Raw genomic sequence first — 18,158 nt, forward strand, 5'->3', positions numbered from 1 at the left:
GAGCGTGATGGACGGCGCAGAAGGGTCCCGCCGGTAGCTAAAACCGGGTGGAAAATCCAGCAAGCAGCAGCGTGTAAGCAGGGGTGTTTTCAGGCCTGTCAGAAACGTTGTCCCGTTATGTCCCCGCGCTTCCCTCACGGCTGGGCGCTGCCCCTCGTGAGGGACTGGAAGGCTTTTGTTAGTTGTGCTGGTGCGGGAGCACGAGAAATACTGAATTCGTCCGATAAGTAGGAGAAAATGATGCTTTTTTTCTTCCTCCTGAAAACGTTAGAAGATGACAAAGTTCCGAAAATGTTGCGAAGAGCCCTGGCCCAGCTGTCGCTGAGCAGCATGAAGTCTGCAAACGTATGCATCGGTCGTCCAGTCTTGCTTACCTCTGCGGGTGGGCGACAGGAGGTGAGGCTCTTCTTCCTGCAAGTGCTTTTCTCGTGCTTTCCGTGTGTCCCTGGTGTGTTCAATAGGGACCGAAGTGGAGCATGCATTGGGAAAGATAATGAATGTGCTTTTCCGTGTTTTCTACACCGTAGTTACATCTTTATTCTCAGTACTGGCAAAAAAAAAAATCTATGCTGCTGATTTTTTTTCAAGGAATTTATGTCATGTGTGTGAATATATGTGTGTGCATATATAATATACGACACATGTATTTTATTTGCAAAGAAAGAATATAGCCTTCACTCTTCTTTCTTCATTGATTTGTCATATTTCCTAGTCAGCATAGCGTATGCTTTTGTGTCATCTGCAAAATGTGTCAAGTCTTGGTGAAATTTTACCTCCTTTGTAGGCAAAATATAACCCCTTCCTTGTTGAAAAGTGCCTTGGATGATATCTTAAGAACACAGCGCTACTTGTATCTTACTCTGTGGCACCAGGTTTTACCCTCATCCTTCCCTCTCAGCCCATGCTTTTTGTAACAAAACATTGCTTGCTTTAAGTGGAAGACTGGAAATGATGTGTGTGGGAAATCTCTGACAGTTGCTTGCTTTGAAACTCTTCCCAGGTCTGTACTGCTTGGCCCACCACAGGCTTTCCAGGTGGCAAAGTTGGGCTGAGTGAAACCACGCAGAAGAACCTGAAAGTAAATCCAGGTGATGCCGTCACTGTGCAGCCTGTGACTGGTGCAGTCATCCAGGCAGAGGAAGTCGATGTAAAGTTGAGGTATGCAACTTATTATAACCTAGTGATGTACAATGAGGTGTCTGCTTTGCACTGCAGACTCTTATATCTTAGAAGGTGCTATTTTTCTTTCTTGCTTTGATGGAATTAGTACCTAGACGAAGTGAAACATGTGCAGATGTTTCTAGTATTAAGACTAAAGTTTAGTAACTGGTGGCTAACTGCTACCTCCTCTGTGGGTGGTGGGGTGGCTCAACTTGTTGAACAAAATCTCAACTGAGTGGTGCTGTTGTGGAGAATATACTAAGCTCATTAGTCTTATGAGATTCTTCATTTTACATTAAATTAATGAAGAGTAATGATAGCCCAGCATCTCCTGAAGCAGAGGTCAAGCTGCCTGTGTTGCATTTGCAGTAGACAGGGGTGTATAACTGCATGATCAAGGCAGATTCCTTAATTTATAAGTCACTTGTAAAGGATGAGGATGATCTCTGTGCACAGAGTTGATGTCAGGTTAGAAGGAGCCCGTGTTGCTGCTCTTAAGAAGTATACTGCAAACTGCTGAGAAGTCCTGCTGTGGTTAAGAAAACTACTGGCTGACAGGTTGAGGAGAGTGAAGTGAATTTTTTTTTTTAACCACTTCCCTTCAAAACTTCACCTTTGTATATGTGTGGTTTTGCGCTCTGCTTTTATTTACTGGAATATTTTTTACAATTGGAAACTCTGAGGTATGTTTTTGTTTTTTAATTGAAATTCACCCAAAAAAGGGAGCAAAGGGTATAAATCACAGTTGTCTTGAAATCATGAATGCACTGAGAAATTAGTAGTTTACTGATCTGCTGAATGACTTCCTGTATTTGTTATTCTCATAACATTCCAGAGAGTCAGCATTTGGGTTGATGCAGAATCTGATTATGATAATTTCCTAAAGTTATTTTACAGTTGCTTTTGAAAGTGTCCCAACACTTCAATTTCAATAAATTAACATCACTTCCCTGTCAAACCTCTGTTTTCAAACATGGCGTTGTCATTGTCCATTTTAAGGGGTAGATGCTGTTTTCCAGCATACCAACTCTCAGAAACGTTGGTGAGGCAATCTTGCTTTTTATCAGCAATATAGCCAGTTTACCATTATAGTTTTTGCTGGTTAGCATACCATGTGCAGCCAAGTTGACTTCCTGGCCCCAGCTTTCTTTGACCTCCATGCCTCTCTTCTCACCAGAAAATGAAAAAAATTGTATCGCTACAGTTAATTTAATCCTATAGGAAGTGTTATTACATACTGTTGAGCTATAGAGATGGTTGAAAACACTCATTTCATTAAAAAACCAACCCCACATGAAATAAACCTAATCTATTTCTATTTCCCTGTGTTAATATGCAATGTATTCTTCCTTTAAAGCTGTAACTTTTACTGAAATACAAACTAAGGATGAGGTTGGAGGAATTGCATGTAACTTCTGACATATTTATGATTACTGTGATTTTTTTTTTTTTTTTTTTGAAACTTTTCCACAGCCAGAGCTTTCCCTCTCAGCCAGAGTCAGGCTCCAAGGGTGGTTATACATATGTACCACCAGATTAAAAGACACATAAATGACTGTTTTTCTAGAATTACTGTAGGAGAGAAAACATGAAAACTGTAATTGGTTTTAAGCCTGTTAATTAACTACAAACCATAGTGCCGTCCTCTCATGTCAGAATATAAATTATTAAAGGAATAAATGGAAATCCTATTATTCAGGTACTGCCTAGGTATCTAGACACTTTCCAGGTGTAGTTCATTCTCTGAAAATTAATAGCTCTGTGGAGGTTGCTTGCATGCATGATTTAGCTTTTTCTTCCAGTTAAAAAGTCAGTACCCAACCACAGACTCCGAGAATGTAATAGGGTATGTGTTTTTCAGGAACAGCTGTTATATTTTGAGAGCTCTCCTCTAAGTTAGCCCTCTTTCCCTCAACTCCCTTTCTTGATCAGTAGAATGGAGAAACAGGTTTTTATTTCTAGGTTTAGAGCTCTCCCTGTTGATCACACTTATTTGCAGCAGCTGTGTCTGCTTTGAATCTGCCTTTGGTGACGCTGCTGTTCAACTCTTGGTGTAATGCTTTTCATCATACAGGTCTAAATGCTTACAAAGGTTGTGGACATTCATCTGCAAAATGGATGTAGTGACACTACAGATTGGCCTGGAGGGGTAAATCCTAAGGAATTAAAAAAAAAATTGTTTACTGGGCTTTAATAAAAGGTAAAGCCACAAATGAAACACTAAGAAAGATTGTACGGATAAACCATCACTGAAAAAATGATTGACTCGCCACAGCCTTATACATTGCAGCATATCTGAGGAGGAGGGAGCGTTAATGATGTCTGTGCTTTCAGTGAGTTGTAGATGTGATGTAAAACGTCTTAATGTGAACACCAGAGAAAGAGGTTCACATAAGATACATTTTACCTTTCACTTGCTTTGGGCTAAGAACGCATGTGTTCAGTCGTGCGTTAAACCCCTGTGATGAGACCGTGTTTGAGAAAATGCTGTAGGCCAGGGCTAGTGGGGGAAGTGGCTTAAGGTTTATCTGTTGAGTCACTTAAACTCGATTAAATAAGAGTAGAAAATGTGTTGTGGGGAAAACTTGTACTGTTTTGGTAGTGGATGTGCGGTAGTTAAGACATGCACAGTTTTGCAAGTGCTCAAGACGCTAGTTTAATCAGTAAAAGATGTGTATGTGTGTTTGCAGGGCTGAGACACCTATGTTACCTGTAACTTTTCCAATTCAGTAAATGTAGCAATGGCTGTTCTGCCTAGTGAGATAAGAAGCATGCGTTCCAGATTTGTAATCTTAAGAAATGATAAATATGACTTATGATATTGCTTATTACAGCATTTTGTATGGAAAAAATAACCCCAAATTAAATACATACACTTCTTTTGTTACTGTGTGTCTAATATCTTCAGAGTAAAGCTGATACCATCTGAAGACTGTGAAGTGCTCATACATCTTTTCTCTTTGGGGGGGTTAAATCACATACTATAAAATAGGTGGTATTCATCATCCTGGTGCCTTAGTGGTGCGGACTCTTTAAGTAGTTACAGCTTGGAAAAATATTTTCTTTTTTCTTCCTGCCATAGGGACAAAGATGCCACCATTAATGCCGAGGAAATGTCTGTCTGTCTACTGAGAAACCTAGGTATAAGTTGTGCTGCTTCTCTTCTGATTGTTTAATTTTTGTAGTAGGTAACAACTTTTGGATAGAAAAGCAAACAGTTTCCTTTTATGTTCTTAATCAAGGGCTTATGGTAAAACAGAGGATGTTATTCTGGTCACACTTCTTTTAGGGATCTGTTTTCTTTGGGCTACATAATTTTGCTATGCGATAAATATCTAATTTGCATTAATTCTGGTTCCATTCCTTCTGCCCGCTATACGTATTGCTGGTTCAAGTTATGGTTGTTCAGCAGCTGGCCTTCTGGTTGATACTATGATGCACTTCAGAGTTTACTTGCACCCTGAAGAAAAGTGCAGTACTACGCATTAAAAACAAGATAAGGGATATACTGATAACGGATCAGTATTAACATGAAATCCCATACTCTGAATCTTTTTTTATGCTTGATGGTAATTAAGCAAAATTGCTATTCATTGGGTGGTAGATATGTGTAAATAAGGCAAAAAAGCAAGGTGAATTATTCAAGGTGTTGCTACTCAAAGCACTCGCTACAAATAGGTCAACTCAAAGGGAATACTCTGGCTTAGGAATTAATTTCCTGGTAATAAGCAGGAAACATGAACTGTGTTCTGAATTCATGAATTTGGCTGTAAATAATAAATCTTGTTTACATTTTTGCCTTTGTTTTTTTTTGTGCCTGTAGGGTGCATTTGGATCACGTTTCCTAATCTTTCTCTGGCAACGCAAAGGCTAAACCCTTACTTTTTTTTTTAGGTCACAACTCTCAAAGAAGTTGGGCTAAAGATGAAACGCTGTGAACCTATAAGGCACACAGCAAATAGAAAATTTTTACTTCTTACAATACTAATTGCATAATCTCCCTTCGTATGCTGCATGAAATTTTAAAAGCTCAAATTAATGATGAGCTTAGTATGAGAGAGAGATTACATAAGATACTGACAAATGTTTACGCGGTAGAGTCTGCTTGTGTACAAAATGATTATTTAAATTACCTGAAATTAGCTTACTACGTTTTTGTTACGTTAATTTATAGCACTCTTTAGGTTTCCTGATAAAGAATTATTCTGATAGAAGAATGTCTGAATGTTATGAATGTTATTGCTGCCAAAGTAGGTTGAAATCTCTTTTTCTGTGTCTTTTTTTTTTTTTTTTTATCTTCTCATAGATGGGAAAATAGTTTTACCAGGAAACCTCTTGGCTTTCACTTTCTATGGCAAACTTTGTAACATCATAGTGATGAAAGTGAAAGGAACTGATGGTGCAGAACTGTCTGCCCCGGGCAGTGCCATTTCCAGTGGTACGCATGAGCCAGACCTTGAAAGATCTGACTTGGAGATGAGTACGTTAGATTTGTCCTTCCAGCTTGGCAAGATGGACATTGATGCTAGTCCAGAGGCTGCATCTATGAGCACACCAAGCAAATGGACGGATCCAGATTCACCAGTTACAACCAGTTCTGTTGTGGCAGCCAGTGGTCAAGACTCTGGTCAGGCAGGTAAAACCTACAGCAAGGGAGATGGTGCAGACTTCACCGATGACGAGTTGGCTGGGAAAGGATGCAGCGAGGGACTCCCAGTAACTGGCAAAACTGGAGCAATAAGCAATACAGATGTGTTTTATTTCATTTCTTCAAGAACTAGAATCAATTTTACTGAAACGAGGACCCGTGTAGCAGAAGATGGTGATTGTGAATCCCGAGTCACCTATGATATGATAGGAGGTTTAAGCAGCCAGCTCAAAACTATTAGAGAAACAGTTGAAGTGCCCTTGAAGCAAGCTGAACTGTTCAAGAGTTACGGTATGATGCCTAAGAGTTGGCTTTCTTCATCTGATGCTAGTTTTTATTAACTTTAACATTACTTTTTTTCTTTTAAACCAAGTTATTCCAGGAGTATGCACTGAATTTTATGTAATACCAATCTGGTACACTTGTGTGTCCGAAGAATGTCAAACTGTTTTATAATTGTACTGTGTGAATACTATGAAAATATTATGATTAGCTTGTGTGAAAAATAACTGAGTAGGAAAGAGAGATGTGTCTCTAAGAAAATTCAGGTATGCCTGAGCAGAATTTATAGCAAATAGGAAAGACTTCTATACTTGGGCATTTGAAAGGTGCAGATGTTTGTCTTAAGATTTTAATTTATTTTGGTAGAGTCAACTATTTATATTTTTTAAGTTGAGAAAAACAGTTGAGAGAAAAGCCAGACTAATTCTTCTGCTGTTTTTATTCCTGTGTTTTGGAGGGTTCCTGCAAAATCTTAAGGAAGTGTTTGAGGCTGTTTACTCAAACTGCTCAGCATGTTTAGTATGGAATTGCAGGGTGGGAAAAACTAATACTATTACTATTGCCATGTATAAAGTTGTATCTAACATATATATGAACTTAGAGGATTTTTGTGATGGCTGTACTGTGTATTTGTCACAAATGGATATGTGCATAAAGCAGGCATGTCTGCTCATTGTACTTGTCTAGGTGTGCATCACTGTGAGACAGGGCTCTTAGCTATACGTATTTCTTTAATATCATGTCTTTAAGGCTTTTTATTTCTTTGCCTTACATTTTCCCACGCATACGTTTCAGGGAGGAAGGGGTTTCAGTGATGACTGGGGCAATTTCCATAAGACACTGCTGGCTTTTCCGGTGTGTTTTGCTTGGGCGTGATCGGCAGGTGTCAGTGGGGTGGTGTGAGGTGTCTTCACCCACATGTGGTCCAGCTCAATTCGCTGACCTCAGTATCACTGCATGGTTTTGTGTTAGCGGGAAGGTTGCTTCAGCATCAACGTTCTTCATACTTAGTCCCAAAAGTGCTTGACCAGATTCTTTACTAATTGCATGAGAGATGACTCTGTTTCCTCACCAGCTGCAAAGCTTTAGTAACCATCCAAACGTTGAGAGTCCTTGTCCGCTTGTGGGGGGCGAGGCTGTCAGTTGAGGCGAGACCTTTGGTTCAACAGCTCTGTTTCTTGCCAATACCAGAAACACCACATGAGGGAGCAGCACGTGCTTTAATGGGCTGTTGTAAAGTAACCTGTCTGTAAAGGCACTTTATTTCTATTCTCTGTCAGTTTGCAGATAATTATTTTCTTTTTGAATATATTTGTTCTTAAGATTCGGGCTTTCTGTCCACACCATCTGTATTATTCTCTCCACCATTGGGATGTGACCTGCCCTTTGAGCGTCATGCCCTGTCTAGTAGCACAGTACCCAACCGGTGTTTGGTTCTTTGGTCATGTTTCAGCAACGTCTTTGGTGCCGGGGTCAGTCCTTTGTCAAACATTTCTCTCTTCTTTTTGCTTTCTAATTTTTCACCTTCTGTTTTTGGCTTTGTGCCCATTTAATTTGGCTTTGCCGGTCTGAAATTTTTTTTTTTTGCTCTTTACGTGGGATCATAGTATTACTTCATGCAGTTACCTGTAGTTTCTGTCCAGTTTTAACTGTATGCAGTAGTACCTTGTTCTTCTAGTGTCCCTCGTGTTCTATGCCTGAATGTTTCTGTTGGTTTCAGCTCTTAACGTTTGCCATTAAAGAGGCAAATTCATCTTTTTGATGTGTATTTTTCATCTTTTTGTAAATATACTTGAATCAAGCCTCACAGTAAGTCTGAATTTATTTGGAGTGTTGAAGTGAAGTGGTTTTCTGATGTTGGAAATTTGTAATAATGACACTGTAATCATGAATAAGTAATCATGAATAACTTAATAAAGTACACTAATGGATGTTAGGTACTTAGTCCAATAAATTTTTTGGGAAAAAACCCCAAACCAACAAACAACACAAAGCATCGGGAGAATTATAATGTTGAACTATTGAAAAATATAATGATTTAAATAGCTGTTTTTTAAACAGAATTATTTGGACTTTAAAAGTAAAAAATGTAGATGTATGTCTCATAAGAGTGCTCTTCCTACTGAAAGCCTACAATTTTATCAAAACCATATTCTTCTGTTAAAAGAAGCTAATGCTGGGGTCAAGTTTTAATCGGTAATAACTGGGACAGAGAAATGTGCAAGTGCAGGTTGTTCAGACTGGCATTTATCACAAATAACTTTCTTCTCTGTGTTGTGTGCTTGTTTAAAGGAATCCCTCCTCCTCGAGGAGTGCTATTATATGGCCCTCCTGGTACTGGGAAGACTATGATTGCCAAAGCCATTGCAAATGAGGTTGGTGCTCATGTTACCGTTATTAATGGTCCTGAAATAATAAGCAAGTAAGTCCACCCGATGTATTTTCATTAATTCTATAAGTATATTAGCCCAAAATCTGTCCTGGCATCTGTCCATTGTGGATAGATGCAGATATAGAATTGGCTATGGGCTATCTGCCCAAGAGAGTCAAAGAAAGGGTTCTCGTAAGTAGGGCTTATGTTTCTTCTTGTAGTAAAAGAGGTTTATTGGATTTGGCCAAGAAATTTATGTAAGGCATGGACTAAATTAAGCGGGGACTAAAACTGCATCTGCAATTGCTTGTTAGCTGTGCAACAAGAAGAGTGACTTGTTAAAGCATATTTGAAATTAAAAGATGATACTGCACAGATTAATGTCTCCAAGGAAGTAATTTTTTTTTGTTCTTTAAAAATATAGATGAAATTTTCTAACACAGAAGAGAGAAGCTTTTCCCTTTATTCTTTTTTCTAGTCACAAGATGATTATGTCTTTGCCTCTGCCCCATTTTGCCTCAATTTCTTGTACCATATGGAAATAAAGATTATTGTATATTTGCATATACTTTGGGACTTTGAAAGGGTGCGCTGTGGCTTTTTGGAACACATGAGCTGTAATTCTCCAAGTTGCCTGGAAAAGACCAAAAAAATGTTTTTTATTAAAATATTTTAATTATTATAGGTTTTATGGGGAGTCTGAATCAAGATTGCGTCAGATATTTGCTGAAGCTTCTCTGCGGTATGTCCTTTCGGATAATTTTATTCACGCTCTCTTATTTGCGGTATCGGTTCCAGCGTTAATGTTCTTAAAAGAAAAACATTTGCAAGAATCTTTGAATTGTAATTCTTTCCTGCAGTGGTTTTTAAAAGGAAATAAATTTGTTTATATAGAGCTTAGCTAGAAGGAAAGCAGTGAAATTCTAGTATGCCTATTAAATGCTTTTGGACACTACCTTTTTAAGGGACTGTTACAGATGGTGCCAAGTCGCTCAGTCTGTATCGTTAGCGTATTGTATGCTTGTTTCAACAGATGGAAGTATGAGCCAGAGTTTCACCTGGATCCAAATTTTTCTGCCTAGTTTTATCTTTAGAGTCCAGTGTAATACTGTGCTGAGACATGGAAGCCAGCTCTAAATGAGCTAGTGTTGGTACTGGATATAGCATGCCTCGGGACTAGGGTGGTACTCTGCCCAAATTTATTAGACCTGGTTAAGGCAGACTTTAGACATCCAGATGATTGGTGTTCATAATAGATTTAGCAAAAGGCTAGCACATACTCTATTTGTTCAAGTGGCAAATAAAATGCTGTCGTTTTACTCATGAATTGGTATATTTAGTGTTGAGGCTTTAGGAGAAAGTCACAGAAAGGTAGATTGATAGGTCATCTTAAAGGTATTAGTTGTCTAATATATTAGTCAGTTTAGTTATCTCTTTGAGTAACACCATATTCAAGGCTGAATTTCAGTTGCTTAAAGGAGTGAGATGCTTGTTAATTTTTGTAGGAACTGGATGTTCTCCATAAACAGTTTTGCAGTTCTCTGTCTTGGTATTTTAAATCTCCCTGAGAACTTTAAGATTTCTTCCTTCTTTTTTTTTCCAGTAGCCCCTCCATTATATTTATAGATGAGTTGGATGCACTCTGTCCAAAGAGAGAAGGGGCTCAGAATGAAGTTGAAAAGAGAATTGTTGCTTCATTGCTGACACTAATGGATGGCATTGGCTCAGTAAGTAGACTGTATTGAAGCAATCAATGTATATGAGGACTAGCTGAACAAAGTAATTTTGCTTCTATAATGCAGCCAATTTTAGATGTGCTATTTGGGAGAAAAGAAAAAAGGCTTAGGTGAGACTTCATATAGTAATCTAATACTTTATTGGAAGCTAAGCAGAAGACACAGGAGGGGAATATCTCCTGATAACTGAGATTAAAAGAAAGTAAGCTTTCTTACATTCACTGTCTTTCCTTTGCCTTCTCCCACTCTTGTAGCTTTGCAGATAAAACTGAAATTTTAGTGATAGCCCATCATTGACCTAAGCCGGGTATTTTTAATTGCTCTGAAATCAAAGTAATAGAAATACTTCTGGTGATATGTAGGCTGCATTATTAAAGGCAACAACAACTATTTGTTCCTTTAGAGCTAGTATCAGGATTTTAGTGTGTGTAATAGTGGGAACAGTAAGCCAGAAGTATGTTTATAAGCTGTGTGACATTTAATTGTATTTTAAAATTAGTCTTTTGTGGTGTTTGATGCCTTCAGGAAGGCAGTGAAGGGCAGCTCTTGGTACTTGGGGCCACTAATCGTCCTCATGCACTGGATGCAGCACTGCGCAGGCCTGGACGTTTTGATAAAGAGATAGAAATTGGAATTCCTAATGCCCAAGACCGTCTGGACATACTCCAAAAGCTTCTCAAGAAAGTTCCCCATTCCCTCACAACAGCAGAGTTGGCACAACTGGCTGATAGTGCACATGGTTATGTGGGTGCAGACTTAGCAGCGTTGTGCAAGGAAGCAGGTAAGACTTTGCCTATCTTATTTAGGATTTACTTTATTGTTAATCTCTTTATTTTGTGTACTAATAGCTTTTAAAACAATGAGATTTAGTTAATTTTTATGTCAAAGAAAATATAGCCAAGCATGAAATATGAGCAACACCAGTCTGTTCCTGGGCAGATTAGAAAAACTCTTTGAGTATTAATAGATTTTAAAATTGAACGTTAACATTAATAACACTGGGGAATCTCCTGTGCCATTTCTAGCATATTAGATAGCTAGTTGTCTCTTGGTAAACCAATGGTTTAGTGAGTTAACTGACATATCCCTAAAAGTTTTTGTACTACAGAGCCTACCCCTTCCGTACAAAAATCCCAAGTCACTCAGGCTAGACAGAATTGTTAAGGTTGGAAAAGGCCTTTAAGATGAAGTCCAACTGTCAACCCAACACCACCATGCGCACTAAACCATATCCTGAAGTACCACGTCTGCACATTTTTTTGAATACTTCCAGTGATGGTGACTCCACCACCTCCCTCCATTGGCCTGTTCCAATGTTTGACCACTCTCTCAGTAAAGAAATTTTTCCTAATATCTTGTCTAAACCTCCCCTGGTGCAACTTGAGGCCATTTCCTCTCCCTCTGTTGGTAGTTACTTGGGAGAAGAGGCCAACACCCACCTCACCACAACCCCCTTTCAGGTAGTTGTAGAGAATAAGGTCTCTCCTCAGCCTCCTCTTCTCCAGACTGAACAACACCAGTTCCCTCAGCCGCTCCTCACAAGACTTGTGCTCCAGACCCTTCACCAGCTTCATTGCCCTTCTCTGTACGTGCTCCAGCAACTCAATGTTCTTCTTGTAGCGAGGGGCCCACACAGGATTCAAGGTGTGGCCTCACCAGTGCCGAGTACAGGGGCATGATCACTTCCCTACTCCTGCTGGCCACACTGTTTCTGATCCAGGCCAGGACGCTGTTGGCCTTCTTGGCCACTTGGGCACACTGCCGGCTCATATTCAGCCGTCTGTCAACCAGCACCCCCAGGTCCTTTTCTGCTGGGCAGCTCTCCAGCCACTCCTCTCCAAGCCTGTAGCGTTGCATGGGGTTGTTGTGGCCGAAGTGCAGGACCTGGCTCTTGGCCTTATTAAACCTCATACAGTTGACCTCGGCCCTTCGATCCAGCCTGTCCAGATCCCTCTGCAGAGCTCTCCTGCCCTCCAGCAGATCAACACTGCCACCCAACTTGGTGTCGTCTGCAAACTTGCTGATGGAGCACTCGATCCCCTCATCCAGATCATCAATTAAGATATTAAACAAGACCGTCCCCAGTACTGAGCCCTGGGGAACACCGCTTGTGACCAGCCACCAGCTGGATTTAACTCTGTTCACCAGACAGCTTGTCCTGGTTCCCAGGATGTTGAGACTGTCGGCCTGTGCGGTGTTTGCTGTGGCTCCCTTATGTATTTTGTGCCTGTATTTCATTTGCCTGCAGATGAGGAGCTTGTGACAGGGGCTGAGGGACTCCATGAACCTGGGTCAGGTTGTGCGGTGGAGCTGGGACAGCTGGTGAGCATAACCTGAGCCGGGGGCTGGAAAGTCTCCCTTGGCCTCTAGTACAGGCATAGCCCTGGAGAATTATCCATGCATCATGCAGCCAGGGTTCAGTATGTTCCAGGGAATACTTAAACACGAGTTCATTTCTGTTTTCATTGGATGAAATATTAAAAGTACGCTCTACCAATTCTTACATTTTGATAGAATGCGTTTACGCGGTTTAAGTGTTGGCCGTAAAATGAGCAACCTTTTAAAACAGTCTAGTCAAAATATGACTCTTCATCCCTGCTTGCGCATATTTGCTCCCTTGTAGTTAGCAAATACATATTTGCTGTATGTGCTGGTTACTTTTATTTCCTTTGGCACTGGGACAGCTTCCTCTGGCAGTGGCACAGTGCATGGTTAATGCTTGCATCAGAATTAACTATGGAGATGACAGAAGTTTTATTAGGGGTGATGGCACCTGGAACAGCAAGGTTTTTACTTGACGGTTTCCAGAATTTTTAAGGGATAGTTCTCAAATTTGTGGACTTTTGCGTGAATCAAGAAGAAAAAAATATGTGTGGACACAGACTATTCTTTTTATAGTGCTCTTCGGTTGGATTTGGTTGTGTTTTAAGCTCTGTTTTAAGTTAGAAAACATTGTTTTTGAAAAAAATATATACAAACAAGAACAAAAAAGTTTATCTTTTTTATTTTCCTTCCTCGGTGTTCTTGAAAGCCTGTCAGTCTGCCTGTGTCACAGTCCTCACATAGTAAATACTTTACTAATGTAATCTAAAATTTTCAGTGAAAAGTGTTGTGGTTTCAATTCCAAACATGGCCCAGCCTAGGCTTTACTTGTGCATGTGCACATCGATTCTGGACACTTCAAAATCCATCTGCAACTAGGCGATGTTTATCCACTTCATGAGGGCCTTTTAGAAAATAAATTTTGAGTGTTGTCCAAATTGAGCATTACGTGTGATGTAGATCCGAAGCTTCTGGTATCTACCTGCAACCGATTGCAGGACATGCTGTTGTCTGGGAGCTTTGCATCCAAAAGCGGTGCTGCGAATGAGGGAAGGAGGATGTCTCCTTTCTATTGATTTTTTTTCCTGAAGCTTGAACCCATTTCCTTGTTATTTGTTAACTTGGAGTGACCTCTGCTGGGGAGAATACAGTCCAGTGCCGTTAACTCTTTGCAACCTGCATATATTTTTCAAAATTGTTGCAGAAGTATAATTCAGTCAAAGTATTACATAAACTGAATTTAAGTTGCTCGTGGTTAAGGAATGTTCTTAGTTGGAGTCTTTTTTTTCTGATTAAGCTCTCAATATCTTATTTTTATATTAAATTTTCAACACCTTGTAAAATATTACTGCTTTCACCAGAGTTAAACTTAGAAAAGACTAGCTTTCATGAGGTAATATTTCTCCTCAGTGCAGCAAGGTTATTCCATATGGCAAATTTTCCAGTGTTTTGTCTAGTCTTGTTTGTTGTTCCAAGCAATGGGCTTCTATTGCTTCACTTATGAAACTGTGCCGTGGGCCAAGATAGCTTGCTGTCCAGGAATGCTCTCTGATATTCAGCCTAAGTTTTTCTTGTCTAGTTTTATCCCATTATTTCTGTTTACATCCTTGTATAACACGTTCAGTCTCCCTCTTTAGTGTTTACACCCTGCAGATATCTCTAGGCTGTTCTCATGTCCCCTACCTCCTCGTTCATTACTGAGCCAAACTATAAATATTTAGTTCTTTTAATCTTTCCTCATAAATAAGTCCTTCCTGCCTTCTCAGAAATCATGTTGATTTTCTCTGAACTCTCTTCAGTTTGTCAATAGCCTTTTGGTAATGTAAGGCTCAGAATTGAACATAATATTTTGTATATATTACAACGTAAAACGTGATATAAGCATATAGTTAGGACTGCTGGTGCGCATTTCTAAATAAACAAAATGCTTAATAGGCAATATCTGAGTTGAGTTCTTTCACAAATTTTAAGGTTATTTGTGCCACCTTTGCACATGATGTGTGTAAATAACAGGTGAAACGTGGAAACTAATTTAGAAGCAGGAATTCTGAACTCAGAAATACATGTTCAGTTTTCAGTACAAGATTATTGTCACTTGGCTAATCATATTGCAGTAGTGGTATTTGGGAGACTCTTGAGTCCTAGTTACCCCGTTTATATCTTTGGGTGCTTCATTTGTGGCTGGAAAGCCTGAAAGTTTACAAGTTAAATATGTTTATATTCTTAATACAAAGCTTACATCATTTCCAAAGCACTCATCCGTCCTTATCTTTATACTTCAACTCTTTTTTTTTTTTTTTTGACACATGTGTAATATTGTGTATATACTACTTACATAAACCAAGGGTGTAGTAATTAATGTATCATGATAAATGTAGGAATCGTAGGGCTATGATAGGCAAACCTTTCATTTTTGCATCTATAGTTAGGTTTCTGAAGATACTTCATTATAAAAGCTTTGATGTTTGTCTTCTGTATAATTCTGGAGAACATGTGTTAATGAAAGGTAAATAGCTATTGTAGAGTTAAACATATTTCAACTGTTTTCCGGGCAGAAGTTGTTCTGCAGTGCAAGAATTGCTTGGTGGTACTTCTGGGCTCAGACAGGCAAGTTTTCTATTCTGTTCAGAAACTCTGTGCATTTTCATGGAAGTCATTAAGAAGTTTTAGGGGCCTTTAGTGTTCAGCTTGCCCTGAATGTTTCTAGGCCCCTGTGTATATGGTGTGTACAGAAATGCGGTGTTGTGTTTGCTAGAATGGGCAAGGAGAGGAAAGGTGGACAAGAAACCTGAAGAATCTGTGCAGTGTACTGTAGGCTTTTCCAGACAGGGTATTATGACCAAGCACCTGTGAAATATTTATATATGAAGGTTATAATAATCAGTTAAGAGTGTTTTTATTTGATATGCTGAATTTTAAAAGTATTAGTGGATTTGTTTTTCTTGCAATACCTTCTTTTTCTCTACTAAAGACACAGTTATAGCTTCTCAGAAAATGAAACCACGGAGTTTTGTGACTTTATAGGAAAAATGCTAGGTATCGTGTAGCTTAGAGTATTGTTGTAACAGTTGACAACGGGGTGACAAGGATCAGCTCTGTGTATGTATCTATCTCAGCCTTAATTGTGTGCAGAGTACTTGTATCCCCCCTCGCATGCTAAGCAAGTATTATTTGTTTGTCTTATAAATAACTATGGTCCTTCCAGCTAAATTAAAAGTAAAACTGGTATTTCTAACATGGCAAGCATCACTAGCTTAGATGCAATATTTTCAGAATTAGTATACCTCATCTCTGTTCAAGGTTACATTATCTGTAGCATTGGAGAAATTGGGATTTGCTCTGATTCTGTACTGCCTAGCAATATGCTTGCGATTGCCACAATTAGCTGCATGGTTTTGTATAGGTTAACAGCATAGTATGGAAAACCTGCAAATACCTTGATGGGCACTGCACCACATCCTGTGGACATCAGCTTGCAATGGGCTCCTCGTTGATAGACTCTTGAGGACTTGAGTATCCTCCGAGGGATTCATCTGCACAGAATTCTTGACAAGAGGAGGGCTTAGTTATCTGGGCAGCTGAGAAAGAAAGTAATATTCTTGAGACTGGGAAAGGTCTACTGTGTCCTAAATTACGTAGCAGACTACCTTTTAGTGTGAAGAGCTGCCTTCTGAATTTTTATCTACAGCAGAGGCAGTGTCTAGAAGATAGACTCTGCCATATCCTTGCATATAATGTCAGTGTTTGTATGCCCCTGAGATCTTGTTGCTTCTGCTTTAATTAATTGACCACAATCTTTTATTAATTCCCTAAAAAATTATAATGGTTTTAATTTAACAACTAAGATAAGCACTGCATTTTTTGGGGAAAAACACATGAAATGTTAATTATGTAGCAGGGATGTGAATGGTATAAACTGTACTGAATGTTAGAAGATGCTTAGCAACAAAGTTTCCAAATATAGCAATTTATTATAAACTTAGCCTTCTATGGCTGCCTCTAGCATTTCAAGAGGATGAATGTAAATATAGCTTGATTTCTTCAAGAAGTGGGTTCAGTCATACTGTTTACAGAGAAAGGAAGTATTTGCTTTGTAACTCTTAGAATTTATCTGTAACATCCTTGTTCATTACACATAATTTCAATGTGCTGATATAACACACTTGGACTGTGATAAGATAGCATCATGAGGAGAGGAAGAACAAATGTCTTTGTTTAAATAGCGGTCTCTCTTGCAATAACATCTATTTGGTTCCAGTGAGGATGCTGCATTGCAACCACTGAAACTTTTGAGACTTTAGTGAAAGAACCACTCATCACTTTGTTTTGCATCAAAGTCTTTTTGAATTGCCTGATTGTAATACGTTTAAAGGTTAGCCTTTAGGATTATAACGGTTCACTGGCTTGAGCTGGCTGTTACAAAAAGCATTACAGAAATAAGAACTGAGCTACATCTTTGACCAATATGAATCAGCATTACTCTGATGAATCTGTGAAGCTGCTTGCATAGACATATGATATGGTCTGTTGTCTTATGTTCATAATTTTAAGAGCCCTGTTGTCTGGAGATCTCACTGTCTATGGTATTCATCTGTCCCTTTACCTCTGCGTTCTGATGAAACAGCTAGTATGGAGAGTCTTTATGCTGTTTAATTAATAGGTTTGTATATTGATTATATGTAGATATTAGATCTGTAAAAGTCTAAATTATTTAGGGGGATACTGTACTTGGCTTTTGTTGGAATTGGGAAGCTTCCTCCTGTATCTTTTACGACACAAAAAAGAGTTTCAGCAATCCACTTGCATTAAAAAGACAAAAAAAAATAAGGCAATTGAAGGGCTGGCTCCTAGGTTTTTTGGTTTTCCCTGTAATTGATGGGGAAGTAAATTCCCCTGAAACACAGGAATGCCTCTTTGTTAGATCTATGTTGGGTTTTTTTTTCCCCAGCTTCTGCAGTTCTGGTAGCTTGGCCACCTGCAGGAAATGTGAGCTGTTTGGGCTAATGTGATTAACAGTGGGTCTCTGTGTACCCTGAGGACCAGCCTCTAACTGGTCTTTCAATTAGGCAAACACTGTGTTCAATATGTGGCTTCTCAGCCTTGTATCTCAAATCCGAGCTCTTCATTTCAGCTCAGTCACAGTCTTGATGAAACAGCCTAGTGTTAGGGCATCAAGAATATTTATCCTTCCTTTAAGCCATTAAGGTTCAGTCTGAACCTTTCCCAACACGATTTGGACCTGAGTTCTGCTGGGGGTCTACAACAAATGTAAATACAGAGGAATGTGGGCTGAGACACTGTTGAAAGTGTAAATTTTGACAAAGGCAGTTAATGACCAAGGCAATGTGATTGTTTGGTTTTTTGGGTGTTTTTTTGGTTTGTTTTCAAATTAATTGATTGCAGTTACAGATTTTAAAGGGAAAGCACTGCTTGACATGCTGTAGTTATTTTATTCCCGTACGGAAGGTGACTGAAAATACTATGTCTATGTTGTTTGTTTGTTTGTTTTGTAGCATGGAAAAAAGATTGAAATGATGCCGTTGCAAATGATCTGCTATTGCATTCTCTAACTGAATGTTGGTTCCCATGGGACATCCAAAATAAGGTGGAAAAGGCTTGCTTGCCTTTTTATAAAAAG

The 18,158-nt window shown here is 39.1% G+C and overlaps 1 protein-coding gene across 1 annotated transcript in view; it reads left to right on the forward strand.

The window, feature by feature from the left end:
- AFG2A (AFG2 AAA ATPase homolog A) overlaps positions 1–18,158 on the forward strand; it is a gene marked incomplete at both ends in the record, with an annotated part of 162,315 nt that overhangs the window by 352 nt on the left and 143,805 nt on the right. Inside the window, 8 exons of the mRNA XM_081999155.1 lie at positions 272–396; positions 1,001–1,158; positions 4,244–4,302; positions 5,468–6,100; positions 8,384–8,513; positions 9,148–9,204; positions 10,066–10,189; positions 10,724–10,979. Of these exons, the coding sequence (XP_081855281.1) occupies positions 272–396; positions 1,001–1,158; positions 4,244–4,302; positions 5,468–6,100; positions 8,384–8,513; positions 9,148–9,204; positions 10,066–10,189; positions 10,724–10,979 (1,542 nt within the window). The remainder of the gene's footprint in view (positions 1–271; positions 397–1,000; positions 1,159–4,243; positions 4,303–5,467; positions 6,101–8,383; positions 8,514–9,147; positions 9,205–10,065; positions 10,190–10,723; positions 10,980–18,158) is intronic.

This window comes from Phaethon aethereus (genome assembly GCF_964289735.1).
Source record: "Phaethon aethereus genome assembly, chromosome: 4".
In the NCBI taxonomy this organism is placed as follows: domain Eukaryota; kingdom Metazoa; phylum Chordata; class Aves; order Phaethontiformes; family Phaethontidae; genus Phaethon; species Phaethon aethereus.